This window comes from Miniopterus natalensis, chromosome 1 (genome assembly GCF_054644295.1).
Source record: "Miniopterus natalensis isolate mMinNat1 chromosome 1, mMinNat1.hap1, whole genome shotgun sequence".
Lineage (NCBI taxonomy): Eukaryota > Metazoa > Chordata > Mammalia > Chiroptera > Miniopteridae > Miniopterus > Miniopterus natalensis.
In genome coordinates this window covers 179,921,831-179,947,975 of record NC_142081.1, presented here as the reverse complement: position 1 = coordinate 179,947,975, position 26,145 = coordinate 179,921,831, and the positions used below count along the sequence as shown (strand labels likewise).

The following is a 26,145-nucleotide window of genomic DNA, read 5'->3' as shown; positions in this document are numbered from 1 at the left end:
AAAGCAAGGATCTGAAACCAAGACTACTCTATCCAGCAAGGCTATCATTCAAAATAGATGATGAAATAGCTTTCCAGACAAAAAAAGGCCAAAGGAATTTATCACCACCAAGCCAGCACTGCAAAAAATGTTAAAGAGACTGCTGTAATAAGAAGTTGAAATAGACAGAATGAGAAACATAGGCATAAAGAAATAAAATGGCAATAGATAAGTACCTATAAATAATAGCCTTAAATATAAATGGATTAAATGTCCCAATCAAAAGACATAGGGTAGCTGAATACGTAAGAAAACAAGACCCAAATATATGCTGTCTACAAGAGACCCACCTCAGAACAAAAGACTCACACGGGCTAAAAAACAAAAAAAACAAAAAACAACTTCTGGAGGACTTTAAAGGAGAGATTGATAGCAATAAAGTCATAGTAGGGGACTTTAACACCCCACTGACTTTACTGGATAGATCTTCCAGACAAAAAAATCAACAAAGAAACAGTGACTCTAAATGCCACACTAGACCAGATGAATTTAATTGACATTTACAGAACTTTTCACTCCAAAGCTGTAGAACAGACATTCTCATCAAGTGCACATGGGACACTCTCAAAGACAGACCACATGTTAGGACACAAAACAAGTCTCTGCAAATTCAAGAAGATTGAAATCATATCAAGCATCTTCTTGGACATTTACACAACGGAATACTATGCAGCTGTAAAAATGAAGCATCCCTTACCCTTTGAGAAAGCATGGTGGGATCTGGAGAGTATTATGCTGAGTGAAATAAGCCAGTCAGAGAAAGACAAGTGTCACATGATCTAACTCATATGTGGAATCTAACAAACAAAATAAACAGATGAACAAAACAGATCCAGAGACACAGATGCATGGAACAGACTGAGGAACCTCAGTGGGAAGGCAGGGATGGGAGGGTGACCAGAGATTAACATAAGAACTAATATGCACATATGCATAACCCATGGACACCGACAATAATGGGGTGAAGGCCTGGGGGAGGGGTACAGGGTGGAGGGGATCAATGGGGTTTGAAAAGGGGGGACATTTGTAATGCTTTCAACAGTCAAGATAAATTTAAAAACAAAAAAACGGAACATGGAAAAAAATGTCAATAATGCAGAGGTTAGGAACCCTGTCAAAGCCTATCAGAAGAGAATTTGGTGGATGTCCAGACATCCCTTGTTCTAATATTCATCTCACCTACTAGATGCCACAGTACCCAACAGTTGTGATGACCAAAAATGTTTCCAGATACTGTTAAAGGTCCCCTGGGAGGCAAAATCACCCTTGATTGAGAGGCACTGATTTATAGCAAGATGGAGAGATACAAGATAAACAACAGTGGTTACCAAGACTTATAAATAGTAATTGAACAGCTATTCATAAAAAATTGAACTGGGTACTAATAATGGATGGTGTCAATTTTGTCAACTATGTAAAAAGTTTATTTGTACCTTAATATTAAACAATTTTACTAATGATTCAGAAAGAAACACAAAGACAGGTTTATCAAATTTGTGTAAGATATGAAGTCAGATGATATGAAAAACAAATGGATGAGGGACATCCAAAGAACTACTGGGTTCTTCCACAGGGAAGCTTTATGCAACCTTAGACGGAAAACTGCTTTTTTGGCTCTAGTAATCTGTTACTTAGGTAATTTAAAATAATATTAATCTAAAGACTTTACTCATTCTCCAAAATGCTAAACTAGTTTCTTTTCTACAGAGTTTTAGCTCACAAATCAATATTAATTTTTGAATACATACAAAGAAATATAATACACAGTGCTTATTTCCCTCTCACTTCAAGGAAATTTTTTTCTCTCAATCACTCCAGGTTTCCCTGAAAACATCTAAGAAAAACTCTCTGTCCTACACAGAATCTATTCCTATTTGTCTATACACAAAACTATATGTCTCTAAAAGTTAGCAAAAGGAAAGCTACACACACATCCCCAATAATATTTTCTGCTACTATTTTCCCCAAATCACAGATCACTGATATTACATGGGGAACACAATTCAAATTTTCTCCCACTTAACATCAAGAGCACTAACTGCCTCTGGAATTATGTGCTCAATTAAGATTACCAGTCATAAACAATTCTCAACACAGAGAAAACCCCCACCATTTTCAACCAAATGCCAGCCCCTGATGAAACTGGATAGTAACCCAAGGTCATCTTTGTCAAACAAAACTCAAGGTCTCTCACTTCATTAAACAGCTAAAAGTAAACATATTTACCCAGTACAACAAGTATTCGGTTTTTACCAACCTACAAGAACATTTTACTAAAGTCAATGGTTAGCTATGAAGATATTTATCAGCAGTTTTTTCCTTTTCCTGTAATTTGGGAGATTAATGTATAGTTAAGGTACTTTAAAAATCAGTAAGTAGTATAAGGTCGATTTAATTAAAGTGATGAAAAATGTCATGGAGCTAAACAGTAAGCCTAAAAATCTGTATAATAATAGAGTCTAAAGAACTGTATAATGGCATAAACAAAAGCACTTGAACTAGGTTATTTTTTAAATTAAGGTTATTTCCTAAATATGTTTCTCATTGTTTATAAAACACTGTGCAGCCTGGCCGGGCATGGCTCAGCGGTTGAGCGTCGACCTGAGATCCAGGCGATCGGGGTTCGATTCCCGGTCAGGGCGCATGCCCGGGTTGTGGGCTCGATCAATGACTCTCTCATCATTGATATTTCTATCTCTCTCTCTCCCTCTCCTTTCCTCTGTCTGAAATCAATAAAGATATATTTTAAAAAAACAAAAACAAAAAACACTGTGCAATAGGAATAAATGCAAGCCATGTTATTTTAAATTTTCTCATAAATTTTCACAATAAAGTAAAAAAAAGGTAAAATTAATTTTAACAATAGACTTTAACACAATATATCCAAATTATTATCATTTCAACATCTAATCAATACCAAAAAAAATAAGATAATTTACCTTTTACTGTACATCTTTGAAATCTGTATTTTACACTAAAAACACTCCCAACTGGGTTTAATCACATTTCAAGTGCTCAATAGCCACATGTAACTAGCAGACCCCATACTGGACAGCGCATATAACATAAATGACATAAGTGAGTTAAATACAATTTCTAAATTTCTAAAGCAGTTATATAATCAAGAGAGCCCAAAGTACTTAAGCAAAAGCAAAATGTCTTCAGCACAGTCTTTAAGGGCAGATGTAAGTATATAATAAAATCAAAACATAAGAATAACAGTTAATACTTACTGAGCATTTACTATGTGCCCAACCCTATTTTAAGGCTTTTTAAGCATTATCTTATTTGATATCACAAAAGCCTTTGATGTGGGTACTAGTAATCAACTTTACAAATGAGAAAATTAAGACACAGGAAAGATTTAACCTGGGCAGTCTGACTCAAGAGCTCATGCTACACCTGCTAAACACTACACCTGCTAAACTGAAAAAAAATACCCAAAATAATAAAGGTTAGTGTATAAAACATAAAATATAAAATAATAAAGCAAAAATCATTTGTTTGGGAATTAACAGGTTTTAAAGCTGAATCACATCAAGTAACCCTTTTTTCCACAAGATCCAACCTCCAACTAATACAATCTTAGGTTAAAATTTCTATTTTTTAAACTATTATTACCACAAATATTTTGTTTAACCTTAAACTGGCAATACAAATATTTACTCATGACCCAGTACTGAAAAATTATAGTTTTAGTTTAACAAAAAGTGAATAATAATAAAAGAATTATTTTAATTTAAGATCAAGAACTTTCAAGTTTGTGTATTAATTTCAAGAAGTTGCACTCTTTTATTGAAACTCATTATATTTCTGATTTTATTCTAGTTATACTGTAGACTTCTTTTTTCTTTAACTTATCTTTATTGTTGAAAGTATTACAGATGTTCCCTTTTTTTCCCCCACTGACCCTTTCTACCCCACACCCAACCACCGCCCCGGGCCTTCACCACACTATTGTCTGTGCCCGTGGGTTATGCATATATGCATATAAATTGATTAATCTCTCCCCTCCCACCTACCCACCCCCACCTTCCCTCTGAGATTTGTCAGTCTGTTTCATGCTTCTACGTCACCGGATTTATTTTGTTTTTTTTTCAACAGTTTCAATCTCTTTTATGGAGGAAAGAAAAAGAGCTTATCTTCCTCTTATCCACCTAGGTATCAAGGAACAAAGAAGTATGAGAAGATAAAACAGGCAAGAAAAGAGCTAACTTTCCTATTTCTCAATTCTAAGAAAAAGCAGAATACTATGTAAAACCAAATATATTAGATGGGTACAAGGTAACCCAAGATTTTAGCTAAAGCAAGGGCCAACGTTCACTTTCACATGTCCATGTCATCAGCAGAATGACATAAACACTGCCTAACGTTTATAAAAATTTCAGATAAAATGCTGGACATGTCTTCAGAAAACAATATTCAAAAATACCTATTCTAAAATAAACAATCCCGTGTTAAAGAAAATCTGTGATCAGAGCTTAAATTGTCTGACCCTTCTGTGTACCTAAACTCACACGATAGAGACAGCCTTGACCCACAGTTGAAGGCCATGGCTGTCTGCTCACTAACCATGGTGTCTCTGGAGAGCTTGATCACACCACCATCAGTTACTTAATAAATCTATCAACATACTGTTTTTAGTATCCCTCCCACATATTCAAAACTTCACCAAAGTAGCCAGAGGGGAGACCTCTTAATGCAAGAGTTCATTTGCACAATGTGCCCAAGCATATATTTAGCAATAGAACAAAAAGGTTAAAGAGTTAATCTGCCACCTGCCATAATGAAGAAATAACTCAGCTTACCAAAAATTTTACAAGTAATATATTCCCATCACTTTTTTGTCTTTGATCATAAACAACTTTATCAAATAAATTGTCTATAAAGCTCATCTGTGGATGCCTTTTATCTTTTTTTCCTTTTAACTGCCTATTATCATACGTGTCAGGTACTGGGGTCTGGCCCTTTCACATATATCACCCCATTAAGTTTTCCCAACAAGTCTATGCAATCATAGTGTTTCTGCTTTACAGAAAGGGAGACGGACCCACTGAGCTTTAGCTCAAGGTCACACAGCTGTTAACAGGGAACTAAGGATGTACTCTCCAGGCAGGGCTTCTGACCTTCCAGTCTCAGGTTCCTTCTACAACACATGGTTTCATTCCCTACTCACTGACCATTTCATTTACCATGTGTACCTTCATTCTCTCAAATAATGGCCCATACATTTAAGCAAAGTTTTAATGTTACTCATATCTCTGAAAACCTTGATCTTTATTTGCAAATTCCAAAAACATTAAAACTTCAGGTGAGCCCGGCTGGCATGGCTCTGCAGTTGAGCATCAACCTATGATCCAGGAGATGGAGGTTTGATTCCTGGTCAGGGCACATGTCCAGGTTGCTGGCTTGATCTCCAGCAGGGGGTGTGCAGGGGGCAGCCAATCAATGACTGTCATCATTCTCTCTCTCTCCCTCTCCCTTCCTCCCTCTAAAATCAATAAAAATATATTAAAACAAAAAAACCTTTAGGTGAATTGTATGGTATGTGAATTATATCTCGGAAAAGCTATTATTTAAAAAAGAAAGAACCTTAAGCATGCTAATAACATCAACTTTTCAATTATCCTAAATAATAGAAACCACAGATAGCATAGCTGAATAAAGCCCACAGGTAATTCAAAAACCTAATCTGTAACTCATCTGTCAAAATGTTTACAGATCAGTCCTTTACTACTGCTAACTTTTGAAGGCTCTCATTACTTTGCCCTGGCCGATGTGGCTCAGTTGGCTGGAGCATCATCCCATGCATCAAAGGGTCAACGTTTCAATTTCCAGTCAGGTCACATACCTGGGTTGAAGGTTCTGTCCCCAGTAGGGGCACATGTAGGAGGCAATCGATCAACGTTTCATTCTCACATCAATGTTTCTCTCTCCCTCTCCCTTCCTTTTTCTCTAAAATCAATGGAAGCATGTGCTTGGGTAAGAATTAAAAAAAAAAATTCCATTTCCCACAGAAAACACCAAAGAATTACAGCCTCCTCCTGATAAATATAATTCAACAAAGTGAAAAGAGAAATAGAAATTCAATTCAAAGTGAAGGAGATACATTTAGACACCAATGAGAAGCACAAGAACATAGCACACACTGCTTCTCTCTAAAACATTAAACATATTCAGTATCCTTACCTGTTTCTGAAATGTATGTAATAGGATCCTGCCGTAGAATTTTACCAGGTTTAGACAATGGCAATTTTTCTGCTTGCTTTTTGGCATTTTTTACCTGCACTGTCTCCTCTGATTCTGAATCTGTACATGAGAGGAAAATAAAACAAAATTTTGAAAGAAATGCAATAAAGTGTGTTTTTAAAGTGATTGCTGTTAACCAATTCCTCAAGGCCCTCCCTTTTGAAGCACATCTCTACTTCTTTTAATTTTCACAGGTTACTTCCACCTAGTGTTAAGCCTTTTATTAGTTTTCTATTGGGTTGTAACAAATTATCACAAACTTAGTGGCTTAAAGCAACACAAATTTATCATCTTAACGTTCTATAGGTTAGAAATCTGAGTCTCACTGGGCTAAAATCAAGGTGTAACAGGACTGAGTTCCTTTCTGAATACTCTAGGGAAGAATCTACTTCCTTGCCTTTTCCAGTTTCCAGTAACTGCTAGCATTCCTTGGCTCATGGCCCTCTTACTCCATCTTCAAAAACAGCAACATCAGGCAAAGTGCTTCTCATGCTGCCATCTCTCTGGTTCTCTGACCTTCTACAGTCAACCTCTCTGTAACTCTCTCCTACTTCCGTCTTCCTTATGACTACATTGGGCCCACCCAGATAATCCAAGACAATCTCTCTACTTTAAGGTCATTTGATTAGCAACATTAACACTACCTACAACTTTAATTTCCCTCTGCTGTGTAAACTAACATATTCACAGGTTTCAGAAATAGGGCAGACCTCTTTGGGGGCCATTATTCTGTCTACCACCACCTAATTGCCCAGAGCAGTTAAATACAAATCAGGACAAAGTGTAAGTACCCAGTATAGTGCCTGGCACAAAATAGGTATTTCATAAACTTTAGTGTCCTTCCTCTTCACCATGCATTTAGAAATTCTGTTGCATACGACTCTAAATTGTATCAAACAATTAAACTTCCAGTTTCCAAAAAGATGGAAAGTCATGGGAAATGGCGCTATGTACTTCTTTCAAATTTCTTATTCCCTGGCCGGGTGGCTCAGTTGGTTGGAGCATAGTCCTGTACACCAAAAAGGTTTCGGGTTCAATTTCCGGTCAGGGCATACACCTAGATTGCAGGTTCGATGCCTGGTTGGGGCTTGTACAGGAGGCAACGGATAGATGTTTCTCTCTCACATCAATGTTTCTCTCTCTCCCCTTCCTCTCTCTCTAAAATCAATAAAAAATATCCTCAGGTGAGGATTTAGAAAAAAGAAATTCTTACAATATACAGCAGTAAGACTCCTAATAAACACTCACGTACTTTTAGAATTGAGTAAGAATTCTTTGCTACCACTTTCAAAATCCTAACAATCTATAAATGCTTCAAGTTTCATTTTTAAGGCTTCACACCAGATGGATCTTCTCCACAAAAGCAAAACCTAAAACTTTCTGAGTTCTACCATTATTTAAAGATATAAAAGGCATGCATAAAAATTCCCATTCCCTATTTAAAACTATATTCAAAGAAGAGCTTTTCAATTGTGTTTGTACTATTTTAAATGCACAGAAAAGGACAAGCTCAAAAGCACAAAAATTAAATTTCAGATCTCTTGTTTCTAAAGCAATGTTCTAAGGCACTATTTTTCAAGTTCAGTTTCAAAGAACCTTAGCTGGACAAGAAGGTAATATTTTTTAAAATAATATAGTCAAAGTAAGTTTGACTCATGCTATATATACTATATCCCTGAGAAAAATCTTTAATACATTAATATACATAGGTTCTGATAAATTCTTCAGTATAATAAAATTGTTTTTTATTGTATTTGAGCAAAGACCCTTCTCACAGCACCTATTACCATCATAGACAGCTATGTGTCTCGGGAACATCAGTTTGAAAAACTTTTCTAAGGGTTAGAAAATAATTTTAAAACTTTAAAGCTCCTCAAAAGAAGTATTACCTGAATCATAGATGATCCTCTTTTTCCTGTTTGGTTGCTTCTGTTTAAAGTCATCATCTTTACAAGAACTATTTACCTATAAACATCACAGTATAATTAGAACACAAAGAAGCCTATGTAACTTAGTAGTTTTTCCTCATTAGACTTAGGCTCAGTGATTCTCAACTAGAGGAAATTTTGTCCCCAGGAGACATTTTTCCCTGTCACAAGTGGCAGCAGCAGGGGAGGAGGGCTAGGTTTAGTGGCATCTAATGGGTAGACTAGGTATGCTACTAAACATCCTATAATGCACAGGACAGTCATCCACCAAAAGAATTATCCAGCTCAAAATGTTAAATAATGCCCTGATTAGACTAAAGAATCAGCCAGACAATAACTGCATCAGATGGGAAAGAATTATAGAAAAAGCTGTATTACTATTCAGCTCCACTTTCAACACTAACCTGTATATAACAAAGAATAAAAGGATGTCAGATATTACAAGGCAAGTACTTCCAGAAAATGACAGCTAGAGACAGAAATAAAAGCTAAGGAGTTATGAGCCTACCACAACCCAAGGCTTACTGGAAAATTAAATAAAACCAGGGCAAAAGGTATTGTTTGTATTTTTTACTTATATATCACATTTCTAACATATTCAAATCTTCCCAAAAAGCATCAAGAAAGCAGACAGGAAAAAACTGATTATAATCAATTATAAGGTAGGATTCTGTTTCTAGCCCTTATAATTAAATATCAAAAATATAAAAATAATCAACTAACTTGCAAGGAAATGAGATGTCATTATAATTCGAATACACCACTGGACTAGAAGACAGAATCAGAAGCAATTACTATAACTCAACGGTAAGAGAAGAGAGTATCCAAGAAGGGAGAGAGCCACAGAAGGGGAGTCCCAAATCCTGTCAATAAACTTAGCCCAAGCCTGGAGTTATCGCTTGAAATATGTATGCATGGAACAACTCCAAGTGCCCAGCTAACGTTAAAAGAATTGAACAAAGATTTCAGCTGCTGCCCATCACGAGGAATACAAGAGTTTGGAGTTGGAGTTCAGCAAAGTTAACTGCCTGCTAAATCCAAAGACTTAACACTCTTTAGAAGACTGTAACAGAATCCAAAACCTACATTGTATCACTGACACTGTCCAAGGTAAAAACTATGAAGAAACAGGAAATATAACCTATGGTGGTTAATTTTATGTATCAACTTGACTGGGCCACAAGATGCCCAGATATTCTGAGTGTTTTTATGAGGGTATTTTGGGATGTTTACATTTAATTGGATAGAATGAGTACGGCAGATTGCTCTTCCTAATGTGGGTAAGCCTCACCCAATCAGCTGAAGGTCTGAAGAGAATAAAAGGCTGACCCTCTCCCAAATATAAAAGAATTCTTCTTTCTCGACTGTCTTCAAGCTGAAACATCAGTTTTTCCTGCCTTCAGTACTGAACTGAAACATAGGCTCTTCCTGGGTCTCAAGTCTGCCAGCCTTAAGATTGGAATAACACCATTGGCAATCCTAGTTCACAGGCCTTTGGACTCAGACCTGAACTACACTATCAGTTATTCAGTCTCCACTTGTCAGCTGTAGATCTTGGGACCTATCAGCATGCATAATCACATGAGTAAATTCTTTATAACAAATCTCTTTATACACCCCACACACACACACACCTTACTGGTTCTGATTCTCTGAAGAACCCTAATACAGAATTTGCTACTGAGAAGTAGAATACTGCTGTAACAAATACCTAAAATATGGAAGTGACTTTGGAACTCAGTAATGGTAGAAGCCGGAGGAGTTTTGAGGTGAATGCTAGAAAAAGCTTAGACTGCTGAGAAGGGACTGTTGGTACAAATATGGACGTTAAAAGTGATTCTGGCAAGGTCTCAGGGATAAAAGGTGAGAGCTTTAGAGAAAGCCTCTATCATCTTAGAGAATATATGTACCATCATAAACATGTTGGTAGAAATATAAACATTAAAGGTCATTCTGGTAAAGTCTTAGATGACAATGAGGTTACTGGAAACTGTAGGAAAGTCAATCCTTGTCCTCCTCTCGCCCAAGAAGGACAGGCAAAAAAATAAAGCTTTCCTCTAACACCTTCCCTCACCAGAAGTCCAACACCATTCTTCTGGGTATAGGGACTCATGTCTCTATGAGCAAACTTTGGTGTAAACAAAGTTTTGACAACTGAAAAGTGCTCCATCTCTACTTCAGAAAAGCACCAAGCTATGAATTCAGTAAGCCATATTAATTAGAAATAAGTAATGGCTTATTACTTTTCTTCTTCCTTTGCTAAATGAGCTGAAACCTACATTTGCTCAAGGCTCCCTCAAGTCCTATCAAGTCCAAGAACTGAGGTGATTTAAGCTTTCATACAATTCTAAATTGTATTTGGAAAACTGACCTTGATTTCCTTTATTCCTTTCTTTGTTTTTAAAGTCTCTTCAGCAGATTTTGTTTTCTCATTCTTCTTTACTGTTTCACTTGCAGATTTCTTTCCAAAGAATTTACGAATATCCTAAAAGCAAAAAAGGAGGTTCATAAATAAACATTAACTGCACAAAATTCTAATTTCAATTATAAAAACAGACAGCTCTATACACACACTGGTTTACCCTAAGTAATTTCATCATGGTGGCGTAGTTCTACGTGTGTAACAGCATTCTCTTCATATGCAAAAAGGAACTTATAAAGTTAACTGAATTAAGAATGATTTGCCTAATGAAAAGCAATATTAGCCCAGCTGGGCGTGGCTCAGCGGTTGAGCATCGACCTAGGATCCAGGCGATCGGGGTTCGATTCCTGGTCAGGGCACATGCCCAGGTTTCGGGTTGCAGCTGATCAATGACTCTCTCATCACTGATGTTTCTATCTCTCTCTCTCTCCCTGTCCTTTCCTCTCTCTGAAATCAATAAAGGTATATTTAAAAAAAAAAAAAGGCAATATTAATTCTAAGAACCTGGCCAAAAATAAGCATGTTAAATTTGTGTTAACAATAGCACAATTACAAAAGTAGCAAACAATAGGTATTTATTAATCATACTCATGCCCGTCATCCCAGGCACAGAAGAGAAGACAAAGGTAGCAGAGAAGCAAAGAGTTGAAAAATATAATCCTCACCCATGGGATTTAGAATCCAGTTTGAAAGAAAAGTAACTATTACAACCCTGATCATTTAAGACTAACAACTAAGAACCTTGACATTATTTTCCTTTATATGAGTTTTCCAAATTCTGAAGAAAAAACCTTGCCGTTTATTACAACATTCTCTTTAATTACTCTACCTACCAGTGTTAAACTGTAGAATTATACTGAAATATGTATAATGCAATTTATAATTACAATCACTTAGTTTTCTTATCTTTTCCATACATAGTCTTCCCTAGCCTTTTAGATTTTAAAGAAACTATGGTATAGAGAAAAGGGAACAGAACCTTTGAATCAGAAAGTGTTAGTTCAAATCTCTGCTTTACTGTCTTCTATCTCTGTGACCCTGGGAAAGTTACTTTACGAGTCTGTTTTCACATCAGTAAAATAGAATAATACCTACTTTATGAGAATTAATTATGCATCTATCACAATTTTGGCTCAGTAAAAAGCTTTCCTTCCTTTCCTTTATGAACTATTATCTCTTCGTATCACTGAAACATCTCCATTTACAATCATCTCTGCTCACACTCAAGGGTACAGAGAACACAAAACAATGAGAACTTAGGATCTGAATTCCAAATAACTGGGTTCAAAACCAGTTGTACCTTCTTCCTTCTTCTTACCCTTGATGATTATAATTCTGATTTACAAATCCTTTCACCTGTTCCAACCTATCTCTTTATTGTAGTAAGAAAAATGCCTACAAAAGTAGTTTGTGAAGTATAAAAAATTTAACAATTATTTCCTAGGTCTGGCAATAATTGTCATACTCTTAAAATGTCAAAAACCCCAAACAAGCGTTTTATGTATATATACACACACACACACACACACACAGCTTTGTGGCTAAACCAATAAACAAAACAGATAAACAAGATACACAGACATGTTAAATTCTGCCCAAAAAGACTGAAGACTTCCTGGTTTTAAACCCTCTTATGTAAATTTCCCAGTATAGAAAAGTCACAAATCCATCCTAATAAAATCCAAGTCTAAAAAATACTGTTTATGGAATGGATACCTCAGCTATGAAACTGGGACGTCTGTGTCAGGTGCTAAAGAAGAGATGGATGATTAAGCAAGCCACCGTCTTCCATTTAACTTGCAAAGAATTGAGTTGCAAAGAAGTGAGGCTGACAACGACTTGCTTTATTGCTTCTGGAGTAAATGTGAATTTCACATTAGTCTCATTTTTGAAATTACCAGGTGATTCTTCATTTCAAACAGTGGTAATTGTTTACAGCACAGGCACACACAGGGTGCTCATGCACCATGGAAATACCAAAACTGAAGGTTAATAATCAGGTTAAGACAGTGGTGTTTTTCAATGTTTTAGAACCACAAATGCTTAAAACCGCAAAGAGAAAGAAAACAACTCAGGAAATGAAATTGTTGGTAAGGTTGAGCAAGTGCCAAGCTCTTTGATTTTTATTGCTGCTCCTCCACATTGTTCCCTTTCCTTCCTCAGTAATTCCATTCACATATCCTTTCTTTCCCTTTCACTTTAGTCTACCCTACTCTCTCATACTCCCTGTGCCTTATACCTGGAGGCAAAAGACTTAAAAAAAATCACATCCTGATCTAACTCAACATACACTAAAAATCTAAGTTTTTGGAAAAGCATTTTCATCAGAATGATGGCAATTTTACTCATAGCTTTTTAGTATTATCTCCAATGTGAGTAGCCATCTAGTGAATAAACATCTAAAAGGAAAAGGTCACCAATTTGGCCTTACTTTAAAGAATGTGACTTCACCTTAGTTTTCAACTAACATTCCCTGTCTAGTATTACAGGTCTAGTACTCCAGTAGCTAATCATATTCCCAAATAATGGCTCTAAACACCAGCCTTATCTGAGCAGAAAAATATACTTGCTGAGTATATGAGCAGAAAAAAGGGATACATTTTTAAATTTACTTTTGTAATCTTAGCAAAAGGAAGGCCTTCTAAGCAAAAAATCAAGGCTAGAAACCATCCATAAATACAAATTCGACTACATCAAGAATGTGGGAAAACAGATGCTCACACACTACAATGCTGATAACGTAAAAACTGGTATAGCCTTTCCAGAGGACAATCCAGCAATATTATCAAAATTTGCATACCCTTTGTTTCAATATTCCATTTCTAAAAGAAATGGTAAAAGATATAAAGATACTTTTATTTGGTGAAATCAAAAGAGAGTTAATAATTAACTCTTCTTACTTCTTTCATCTTACTTATTAATTAAACAAACAGGTCAGTTCAAAGATGCAAAAAATGTAGGCAAATATCACATAAAAGTGAAAGCAAATTTTAGCAGGGATAGCTAATACTAAGTTTTTCATGATTTTACTTACAGCTATTGGACATAGATTTACCTCTTTTAATGATCATATGATGTAAAAAGGGCAAATATAATGATACATCTCCATTTTATAGATGAGTAAATGGAATTGTAAGTCAAACACACAGGCATTTTGTCAGTCTTGCCACTTACTACTGATGAATTTACTCAACTTCTCTGCCCGTTTCCTCGTGTTGCCACTTGCCTCATAGGATTCCTATCGGGATTAGAGGTGGCACACCAAAAACCTCCATAATGAAGCCTGGTCCTCCTATTTCAAATCTTTATAGTTTTCCACTTGACCATGACTGCCCCTTCACAGTTTTCCTGTAACTAGGGATCTATCATTCCCCCACAATTAGGAACGCTGCCTTTCCCTTCTGGTCATTCCTGATACATATGATCCTATGTGCTTACAGAGAGGCACTATGCAAGGGACTTGAGACACGAAGAGGAAATAATCCTCATGAAGCTACCTGGGAGGCAAGTTAGTATATAAAGAATTAAATACAAAACAGTCCTAAGTGCTAATCACAAGACTGTAAGAACACCAGGAGCACCTGACACCTCAGGGACGGCTTCTCAAACAAACCAATACCTGGAAGACAATATGACCCAGCAATCCCACTTCTGGGTATTTACCTAAAGAAATCCAAAACACTAATTCAAAAACATATATGTACCTATATGTTCACTGCAGCTGTATTTACAATAGCCAAGATATGGAAGCCAGGAAAGTGTCCATAGATAGATAAGATAACTGGATAAAGAAGATGTGGTACATATATAAAATGGAATATTTCTCAGCCATAAAAAAAAGAATGATATTTTATTACAACAGCATGGATGGATCTAGAGGAGATTATGCTAAATGAAATAAATCCAGACAGAGACAAATACTATATAATTTCACTTATATGTGGAATCTAAAGAACAAAAATGAACGAACAAAACAAAAACTCATAGATACAGAGAACAAACTGATGCTTGCCAATTGGAACGCAGGGGGGTGGGGGCTGTGGGGCTGGGTGAAAAGGTGAGGGGATTAAGAACTACAAATTGGCAGTTACAAAACAGTCACAGGGATGTAAAGTACAGCACAGGGAATAGGAATACAGTCAATAATATTGTAATAACTATGTATGTTTCAGGTGGGTACTAGGCTTATTGGGGGAACCATTTCTTAAGTTATATAAATGCCTAACCACTATGCTGTATACCTGAAACTAATATAATATTGAATGCCAACTGTAATTGAAAAAAAATTTTAATTTTTTAAAAAAAAGGAACTTGCTCTGTGTCCTAAAATGATCATAAGATACTTTTGACAGTCACAGAAATCTAAATTTAAATATACTGCTGTAAGTTCCATAAAGCAGGCTTGTCTACCTTACCACTGTATCTCAAATACCGGGCCAACATCTCAGATAAGTAAACGCTTAATTAATATTCGTTGAACACATGAGCAGTTACTTCTAAGGTCACTGACCTTCACACCTGGGCTCAGAGAGGTTCGTAATTATGTAAAATAAGATTCACGGTAGATTTGCTTTTAAAGATTGTATATTAAAAGAATCTTTCGTTGGGATTAATTTTTTGCTATGACTTCGCTTTTTGTTTCAAGAAATTTCAAGTGAGTATTTAACTCTTGTGTATTATTTCTGAGGTAAATTGTTAAAGTTGACCTTCTATAACTGATCCTTATAATATAGACTCTTGTCATATTACCATATTGTGGCTACAAAAACCAAAATACTTTCACTTTTAGTAGGATATTTCCTCTTCTTCAAATTTGTTTTTAGCCAAAGAAGTTACTTTTTTTAAGAAATCAGGAATGTCTATATATATAATCAATATTAATGATACAGCAAAGTCTAGCAGGCCTCATGAACTTCTCTAAGATACCAGCAAGTAAAAAAAAGAAGTGTGGTCTGAAAGACCTTTGAACAAATAACAGTTTCTAGCTAGAAATAATTTTAAGAGCCTGCATCAATTTCCCTTCATTCAGTCATTCATTTATTCATTCAACAAATATTTAGTGAGAATCTTCTACAGGCAAGACAATTCTTTGTACTTAGGATAAATAAAATAGGCAAAAATCTCTGTTCTCATAGAGCTTTCATTCTATTTTCTGCCTCTGGTCTTTCTGCCTTTAGAAAATGATGCAGAGCATAGGAAATAAAGAACAGGCTAAATAAAGCACAGCAGGGGAACAGGAATGGGGACTGAATGACTACAGGGAACACAGTGAATAGAAACTGCTTCCCCTACTCGCTCTACAATCTATTCAGTATACCTCAGAGGCTGCTCCCAAGATAATGAAAGACTCATTTTCATTCTTAGTTGCGTCAAGATAGGTGTGCAAGATTCTGAAGTTATAATATTTATATCATATAAGCCTTAAATTACTCTCCCAATGAAATACTGTATCACAGAAAGTTTTCAGGTACCTGATCCAAAAATATAAGTCGTTGGCAAAATTAAACAGAAAATAGAAAATAGTTATTTAATTTAGGTTTAAAATAAATTCTTCATAGCTACTTGGGACAACTGAAGCATCTGAAACTGTTTATGCCTTATCTAATGGTTTATTTCAACATTTTGACATTATCACCAGGGCAAATGTACTGTGATTATAGTTTTTATTCATCAAGAAATCAAATTTTACAACTGACTTCTGATCTTAAAAAATCATATTTAAACTACTTAAATGAACACTAAAATTATTATTTTATTATTTTTTAATCCTCACCCGAGAATATTTTTTTATTGATTTTTAGAGAGAGAAGAAGGGAGAGGGAGAGAGAAACATCATTCAGTTGCCTCCCATATATGCCCCAACTGGGGATCTAAACCGCAACCTAGGTATGTACCCTGACCAAGAATCAAGCCCTTGACCCTTCGGTGCACAGGATGATGCTCTGACCAACTGAGCGACAATGGCCAGGGCTGAACACTGAAATTCAGCTCACATCAAAAATAGACCTACATGCTAATAAATACTGTATTTCTTTAGGCTACATTACTCACTGTCATTAAATGTTCAATAGCTCAAGCATAAAGTCATGCAGAAAGGGCTAGAGAAGGTGTTTTCATATTAAGTTTTACATTCTAGTTGATTTCTCTTTTTTTGGAATTACAAAAGTTTAATTGTGCTTATTCAAATATTTATTGAAAATTTGCCAAGTGCCAGGCACTACACAGGAGTTCCCTTTCCTTGTGGCCCCTATCTTTGCAGAGCTTATATACTAGTTTAGGAATCTGTCAATAACAGGTTGCCTATCTATTAAAATATGCCAAAATGTATGCCAAGAAAACAAAGTAGGTGGTCTTTTCACTAACCATACCAGTCATTTTTAACACTGGTCTGTACTCGGACCTCCTCTGAGCTCCATATCCATGTAGTGTCTACTAGATATATCTCTGTCCAAATGTCCCAAAGGTCCCTTCAATTCATAACACTAAAAATTAAGCTCATGTTCCTCTGAGACATGTTTCTCCCCCTTTATTCCCAACCTCAATGCATTTACCCAAAACAGAAAAATGGGCAGTTTTTCCTCCTTGCTCTGACCCTCCATCTAATCATCCCACCTAACCCATTTCCCAAATACTGCTGTCCTCTTCCCTGTTTCCATTACCACTGCCCTGATTTAGGGCTTCATTTATTTACTTATTTAGCAAACTCTTACATAAGACTTACTCTGGGCCAGGCAATGATTTAAGCACCTTAAAAATATTAACTTAATTCACAAAACAACCCTATGAAGTTTTTTAACCTCAATTCACAGACGAGAAAATTAAGAATGCCAACAATTTAAGATGGTCCTTAATGTAAGCAAAAAGACATCTTGCATTTTCCTACCCTAAGGCATAACTAACAATTCTACAACACTGTCAGAGAAAAGCAATGCCCATCAGGCGGCCCAAATGCAATTTTAATATACATATGCCAAGACAAAGTACCAGACTTTGCAAAGTACTCAAAAAACACAAATTTTCAAAAGTCTGTTATCCATACCAAGACATTTCCAACTTGAATGGTTACAAATCTATCAGTAGTAAGAGATAAAAATTTTTGCAATAAGTACTCCTAAATTCACATAGAGGTAAGCTATCATAACATCTTTAGTTTTAGAAGGTCAAATACAAACGCTGATATATATTTACTTTGACATATAACAAAACAGGTCTAATTATTTTTTCCACTGCTGATATCCTCAATCAATAAATAAGTTATATTTACCTATAAAAATGAAAACAGAAAGCAAATTATGCCACTGTCTTCATTTACCTTTGAAGAATACAGGACTTTATGCAAAATAAGTACTGCAGTGCTCTACAAATTAGTTGCCAAAATATTATATTTCAGCTTCACTTCTCTATTTTGAGAGTAAAAAAGAATTATAAATGTTTGGTATTTTTACATGGTACACCAAATCCACAAGGAGAAACTTATTATCAACAACACATTTCATAAAATCTATTCAAATGTAAAAACTTTTTATCCTGAAAACCACCAAAATGCAAAATTATATGACTAAAACATACAATGATATCAGTGATAGCATCAAAGCAGCAACAAAATATGAAATAATTTTACAGTATTTAAAATTATGTTAAGGCAAAGAGCTGTTGGAATGCTTTCCCATCACATCAGTAATAAGAAAGACCTGCTCTAGCCTTCTGCCACTTCCATCCAACATTGTAGAAGTTCTAGCAAAAGCAATTAGACAAATAAATAAATAAAATAAAAAGCACTTAGACTGGACGGGAAGTAAAATTATCTCTATTTGCAGGTGAAATAATCTTATATACAAAAAATCCTAAGAAATCCACCTAAAAAACTATGAGAATTACTAAATGAGTTCAGCAAGGTTGCAGGATACAAGAGCAATATACAAAAGGCAACTGTATTTCTAAACTCTGGCAATGAACAATTCAAAAGTGAAATTATAAAAACAATTCCATATACAGTATCATCAAAAAGAAAAAAATATAGCCCTGGCTGGCTTTGCTCAGTGGTTAGCGCATCGGCCCACAGACTGAAGGGTCCTGGGTTCAATTCCTGATCAAGGGCACATACCTCAGTTGCAGGCTTGATCCCCAGCCCCAGTTGGGACATGTGTGGGCGGCAACCAATCGATGTGTGTCTCTCACATTGATGTTTCTCTCTCCCCCCCCCTCCCCTCCACTGTCTCTAAAAAAAAAAAATCAATGGAAAAAATGCAAATGGTGCTGGTGCAAGCAGATATGCAAAAGAATAAACCTGGACCGCTACTTCATACCATATACAAAAGTTAACTCTAAATGAATTAAAATCCTAAATACAAGAGCTAAAGCTATAAAATTCTTAGGAGAAAACATAGGCATAAATATTCATGACCTTGGATTAGCTATGACACCAAAGTTCTGAGGAAGTGATGATTTAGACTTGAATGAAAAAGGCAGAGATACGCAAGGATCTGGGGGAAGAATACTTCAAGGAGAGAAAACAGCAAGAACAAAAACCAAGACAGAACCAGCTTAATACACTCAAAAGACAGAGCGGTGAGACCAGAGAGGTAGGTAGAGGCCTTATAGGCCAAGTGCCAGTATATATGAAAAAAGCTACGTTATGATAGAATCACAGCACTTCTCCACGGGGAAGCATTCACATTGTAAACTAAGATGTGAAAGATGTCCCCTACAGTGAGGCAATGAAACAGCTCAAATTACAATGTATTTTCACTTACCTGACAGCTCTACAAAAAAGCTATCCTATAAGTCTCTTGTGTATTTAATTAATCCTTATTTTTATATTTTCAATAAATACTTAAACCACTCGCTGAATTATATATATACTGACTTCTTAAAAATGCATCTCTCAAGTTTTATTTACATTTTGAACAATTAATTAAACCCTCATAGCAATCCAAATTGTTTACATGGCTTATTTTACAGTTGTACCTCAGAAATATTGTGGGTTCAGTTCCAGACCACAATAAATTATCACAACAAAGCAAGTCATAATCTTTTTGCTGGTGGAGGGTGTTGTCTTCAGTTTGTAAAAAACACAACATCTGTGAAGCACAATAAAGCAAAGCACAAAGAACGAGCTATGCCTATATTCTCTTTATTTTCAAATTTGTTTATTTCCTTTAATAGAAATTATATTCACATGATTCAAAATTCAAAAGGTAAAGTCTCCCTCCCAGCCTGCCTCTCAGACACATACTTCCTATCTTTGCAGGCAACAAGTATTACCTATTAGTTGTGTATTCTTCCTGATTTTATCTTCAAGCAAATATGTGTATCTTCTTTTCTTTTACTGTATAAAGTGATAGCATACTTCACATACTTCCTGAACCTTACTTTTTTCTCTGAATTAGCTTAGCAATTGTTTCATATCAAGGCATAAAGGTGTTTGTTTTTTTTTTAACTTTTTTATTGATTAGAGAGAGAGAGAGGAAGGGAGAGAGATAGAAACACCAATTAGCAACACTAACTGGCTGCCTCCTGCACGCCCCCTACTGAGGATCCACCTGCAACTCCCGCACGCGCCCTGACTGGGAATAGAACCGGTGACCTCTTGGTTCATGGGTCCATGCTTAACCAGAGTGACACCAGCTGGGAGTAGTTTTTTCATTTTTTAATGGCTACACAGTATTCCATTTTGTGGATATAGTATTTTATTCTCTTATTGATAATTTCTAACTGAAAAATATTTGAGAAAAAAATGCAGCTCCCAGGAAAAGAGATGTTAACCTTATGTATGTGGAAAGGCTTCAGAAAATATGTAAATCCCCTAAAATGATATATATATGCCCATATGCATTTCTGTGGGCAGAAAATTTGCATACCATTCACGATATCAAAGGGACCTATGATCCAAACAGAAGTTAGGGACTACCTACTAGAACTTGTATACAAATGTTCAATAAACACTTGTTGAATAGAATATTAATCTAAAATTTTGCTAATTTTCTTACTAGAGACAGAAAGACTAAATATTTTTTAATTAATTTTTAAAGAGAGGAAAGAACAGAGAGAATCACTGGTGTGAGAGGGAGACATAAATTGGCTGCCTCCTGCATGACCCCTACCAGGGATTGAGCCCAAAACCTGGGCATGTGCCCTGACCAGGAATCAAACTGGCAACCAGAAAGACTAAATTAAATACCAATATAATCCAAAATTCTTATCTACTTTATTGAACATTAACTGTTTTCCATTAACAAAGAGCAAAACTGACCAATTTGACTCCTTTTGTTAGAAGGGCTTTATGTTTTTCATCTGCACCAAGAAAATGAATCCTAAAGAAAAAAAATAACCACAATTTAAAGTGCCTCGAACAGGTGAAAATGATCAAATGAAAGTGGACTATACAAGCTGTTGTTCACATTAACTCACAACAACAGAGGCCTCTATGATGCCCCTTAAACTCTATGCAATGCTCCATAAAGAGTCCTTCCTGGGAAATTAGATTAGTAGCATGTATTTGTATAATGCCTACCGCGTTAGGCACCAAAATGGAAGCTCTGCATATATTATCTTGTTTAATCCTCAAGACAATTATTTAAGGCAGCTTTATTTCCCCCACTTTCACAGGTAAGAAAATGGAGGCTTAAAGAGTGTAAAGCGAAGCCCCAAACCACAAAACTACTGAACGGCAGAGCAAGACTAAAACATCCCCTCACTCTCACCTTCAAGACGCCAAATCTCATCAACTTTCCATAACACCATAGTGCCTGAAGTTCGAAGTGTAATTATGATCATTTTAGGGAGGTGGTATAAACTACTGGTCAGAAAACTTGGTTCTAATTCTAATTAAACAATTTATTAGTTGTATGACAAACTGTTGAAACTCTGAAAGCCTCCTTTTCCATCTGTAAAAGTAAATTGCTGTGAGGTTTAAATTAGAAAAGGTAACAAAACAAACAGGTCACATACTGACCTGAAGAAGAGTTACTACAAGGTAGCTATAATCATTTTATCCTGTTTTGAGAAGAAACACAAAAGAGCTGCAAGGTTTCCCAATTTGGCATAAAAATTTCCCTCCTTGAATGCTGGCATTGTGACAAACTGAATGATTGGAAAAAATTATGTCTAATTATAGATTCTGGCGCAATGCAACATCATGAACTGACCTTTAAATTAAAATATTTCAAACGCAGACCTGTATCTATTACCCTACCAGCGTAAATGTCTGTTTCGACGGCTGCGTAATTATTTCACTCAATATAAGTGCTTTATGCACAATGATGCACAGAGATTTCTGGGTTAAGATTTTAGCATCAGGTGATAAGCGATGACAGCTGTCAAATGTACTACACCTGTTTTACTCCCTGTGCCATCCCCATCCACTCTTGCCCAGGGTAAACCGTGTTAACCCTACGACTTCTGTGAACGTATAAAACAAAACAAAACATCTCCCCCCTCACACCCTCGGGCTCAAAACGCCTACGTGAGGAGCTCTAGAAGTTGTTAACTGCAAAAGTTAAAGGCCTGAGGTAACTTATTCATAAGAAAGGTAAGTTTGTTACATTCTTTTCTCCTGTGACCTAAAGTTTGAACAGGACTCCAACGCTTTGGTAGGACCTACACCGAGGTCCCGGGCAATGCTGAGCAGGAAAAGAACTTTCCCGCTGCGCCCCAAAATCTCCTTCAAGACTCTCTTCCTTCCTCCCTTCCCCCCTAAGAGTGAAAAACAGTGAAACTGCCGCACAACACCAAAAATCCAGCGTGCTGGCTGCCAAGGAAAGCCGTGCGACCAATGCCCCGTTTGTGCCTCACTCCCGTCCGGAGCCACGCACCCCGTCCTCCCCCACCCCTCCACGCCAGGAGCGCCCGTCCACGCCCAGCCCGCAGCCTCTCCCGAGCCCCGGAGCCGCACGGTCTCCCCCTGGGGCTCACCATCGCAGCCCAAGCACTAAAGCGCGGCGGGCAGGCCGGCGGGCTGGGGAATCCGTTATCGAGGCTCGGCACCCATTCGCGCCAACAACTTCTCCCGGGAAGGGGAAGAAGGCGGCGGCGGCGCCTGGCGATGACGTCAGGAGGCGCGCGCTTCCCCTCGGCGGGGGGGGGGGCGCGAGGCGGGAAGTGCGACGTGGCCTGCGGGGCGGTGCGGATCTGCCGCGGGCCGCAGCCCTCGCGAGGAGCGACGGGACGGCGGGCGCTCGGAGTCGCGCCCACGGGCTCTGGCGGGGGCGCCAAGGAGACGTTCCGGGGCTGGTGTCCTCGGGCGGGCGGGCGGGCGAACCGGCGCCGCCCGGTTTCACGTCTCGGGGGCGCGCTACCCACAGGAAGCAGTGTTTTAGAGGAACATTTCACATGTTATACTGAAATATCTCTTCACCAAGCAGTGTTTACTCGGATGTTAATTTTTTTTTAATGTTTGACCCACCGATTGTTTTTTCCACCTAGTAAGTGGAGCCCCGTAGTTTGAAAACCACCAGGCTAAAGGATAATCTTTAGGTTGTATACTTGCAGAGCAAAACAGACCAGTGAGATCACCTAGCACTCCATTTTTAAGTGAAAAATAAGCAAGCTGAGGAGTCCGGCTTTATTCCAAACTAAGCAGACTAGGAGTCGAAGCCTCCGCGTTCCCGAACCTGCGCTGCCAAGTCCCCCAAAGAGCACGGGCGGGGGGCGGGGGGGTGAAGTCCAGTCATTAGCAAAGTGCATCTTCATAGAAAAACAATGATCCCAAAAGCTTTTGGAGTAAACAAGTTTTATACTGATAGGTAAGCAACCGGATTGTGGAACAGAACGCGACCTTTGCATACGAGTTTAAGAGAAAACATGAGACCCCAAGGAGCTTAGTGGGAAGAGCAGTATCTCCAGCTTCAGTCCTAGACTTTTAAATCCTAACCCTCCCACCCTGTTAGGGTTTGCACTTTTTATCGCACCAGTATCTCTACAATGCCAGGTAGCAAAGTCTCTGGAATACAACAATGGCTAAGCGTGGAGAGCTGGTATTTATTAAGCACCCACTGTAAGCTGTGTTTGGTTTACAACTATGGACTATCCTAGTCGGGCTCATTTAATCCCCACAATGTCAGTGGCTACTGTTATCCCCAGTTTACAAAGGAGTAAACTATTACCCACGAACAGGGCCTCATTGCATGGGTCCCTTTGAAGCCAATATGCTTAGGGTTCCCAGCCCCACTAGGGCACTTACTGTGCCTCAGTTTCCTTATCTGTGCAATATGGATAATAGGACTACTTGGAACTCTTCCTGGCACATAAGCAGATAATAATTTTTTAAGTCCACTATTATTATCATTATTAATTATACAAGGCTAAGTATTATCAAGGGATTTAATTACAAAAATGAACTTAGCTTCTTCATAATTTTGCTTAGAAATACTTGATTGGGGAGGAGAGGAGTCATTAGATCTTTTGAGAGATTAATAAAAACTATGAACCTACTCCCCAGAAAAATGTGCATAGCAGACACATCACATAAATCTCTGTCCATATAAATCCATACATGAATCCGCATATGAATCCACATATAATATTAATCCATATATGGAAACAGCCTCATACCAATTAAGTAAATGTGGCTGAGAGGAAGTTGCACTTCCCACTCTTGAAATAAAAGGGGAGCCAGGAAGCAGAGGCACAATGAAAGCTCCTCACAACACCTTCCCCAAGGGAGGGACTACACCCTGCCCAGGCCACACGGGTTAGCAGACAATATTTGAAGATCATGGCTGGAAAAGCCCCCAGATTTGAAGAAAGACGTGAATATTAGAATTCAAGAAGCTTAGCAAATTCCAGCTAGGATGAAGTCAAAGCCATCTTTACCAAGACACAGAAAAGACAAAAATTCAAATTGTGAACAAATTCATTTCTGAAGTATAATTTTAGCTCATGGCCTACAAACAGTTCTCCCCCTGACGGAGCTAACATTGTTTTCACTGCCCTGTATTCCCTCTACATGCTAATTATAACACAGGGAGGAAAGCACACACATTGCAACAACCATGTTAAACCATTAAGCCATCAATTACATAATAGAATACCTTCATACCAATATATTTTCTGCCCCTCCTACTCCACTAAGCAAACCCAAAATTATTTTGGAACTGTATACTATAAATATAACTTAATAAAATCATTAGATTGAGAGTCTAATAGCAGAAAGTAAAAATTGTTATTTACCAAAAAAGTATGCAAAAACTGACAATTCATGCCTTCATGTATAGGAGTATGGTTTTTTAAACTTTTAAAGGATAGGAATTAACTATTTGTGTTAGCAACTAAAATACTGGTGGGACTCCTCCAAATAAAAGTAATAAACCTATTCTCCTCAATAGTAATGTCACTATATACTAATTCTGCCAATCATAGCAATCACATATAATATTTACAAAAGCAAGACTTATCCACATTACATAAAAACTATAATTTCATATGCCTTCATCACTACCATAATCTCAACAATAATATTTATCCACTTTGCATTTGCTGGTTCCCTTACCTGGAATCTATATATGAATGAATCTTTGCCTATAAGTTCAGAGGACCTAAACCAATTAACAATGTTTATTGTGTTTAAGTAAGTAAAATAAGATGCATATTAAAAGTCTTTTATTCCATTTTTAATTACAGTTTACATTCAATATTATTTTGTATTAATTTCAGGTATAGAGCATAGTATTAAAAGTTTACATATCTTTTACATTATATCGCTTTTAACTTTTGTATTTCTTTATTAACATTTTGAAGCCTTCCTTGAATTTAGGTGAGACTTAAATCAGAAGCCTGTAACTTCCAGAAAGATGCTGAATTTAATTTATTGGATCGTTTTCTTTAGGAACCTGGGCTTGGAATTACTGTGTCTCAGAGATATTAAAAATAGCTGCATATGCTTTGACCCTTCTCGGCTGAACCTGGACTGGCCTGTGACTGATTTTACCAAAGAAATGGTGGACACAATACTATGCCATCTCCAGACGTATGCTTTAAGAAGACCAGCAACTCCCGCCTTGCTGTCTTAGAGCCCTGAGCTGCCACATAAAGCAAGAGAAGGGACCGGTTGAGCCCAGGTTTTGCCATCTCCACGAGGTGCCAGAATTCAAAGTGAAGCCATCGCAGACCCACCTTACCAGGCACTGGCGGAATCCCACTAAGGGGCCCCAGCCAACACGTAGAACAGAAAACTCACCTCATCAGCGTCTGCCTAAATACTCTGACCCACAGTAGTGTGAGCATAATAAAATGATTGTTCTTTTAAGGTACTGAGTTTGGGTGTAGTTGGTGTGAATAGACAACCAGAAGAGAAATGTTTTAAAGGACTCAAACAGTAAGCCTGAACAGAATACCGATGCTTATGTTCTGTACTGTGGTGATTTTTACTGATGCACCATTCAACAAATATTTATTAAGCATCTGCTGTGTTGGCCCTTTTTCTGTGTGCATGCTGGCGGTCCCAGGTTCCTTGAAGTTTGTATTTTTGAGGAAAAAAGAAAAACAAATAAGTAAACAAAAATAAATTCT

At 37.1% G+C, this 26,145-nt stretch overlaps 1 protein-coding gene across 1 annotated transcript in view; it reads right to left on the bottom strand.

Annotated features, from left to right (window-relative positions):
• The window catches only part of RFC1 (replication factor C subunit 1), a 62,746-nt gene extending 37,042 nt beyond the window's left edge, over positions 1–25,704 (bottom strand). The window contains exons 1-5 of the mRNA XM_016206499.2: positions 25,565–25,704; positions 22,552–22,930; positions 10,588–10,701; positions 8,178–8,253; positions 6,229–6,348 (exon numbers count right to left, since the gene is read on the bottom strand). Coding sequence (XP_016061985.2) covers positions 6,229–6,348; positions 8,178–8,253; positions 10,588–10,701; positions 22,552–22,930; positions 25,565–25,704 — 829 coding nt within the window. The remainder of the gene's footprint in view (positions 1–6,228; positions 6,349–8,177; positions 8,254–10,587; positions 10,702–22,551; positions 22,931–25,564) is intronic.
• Between the last annotated feature and the right edge of the window lie 441 nt (positions 25,705–26,145).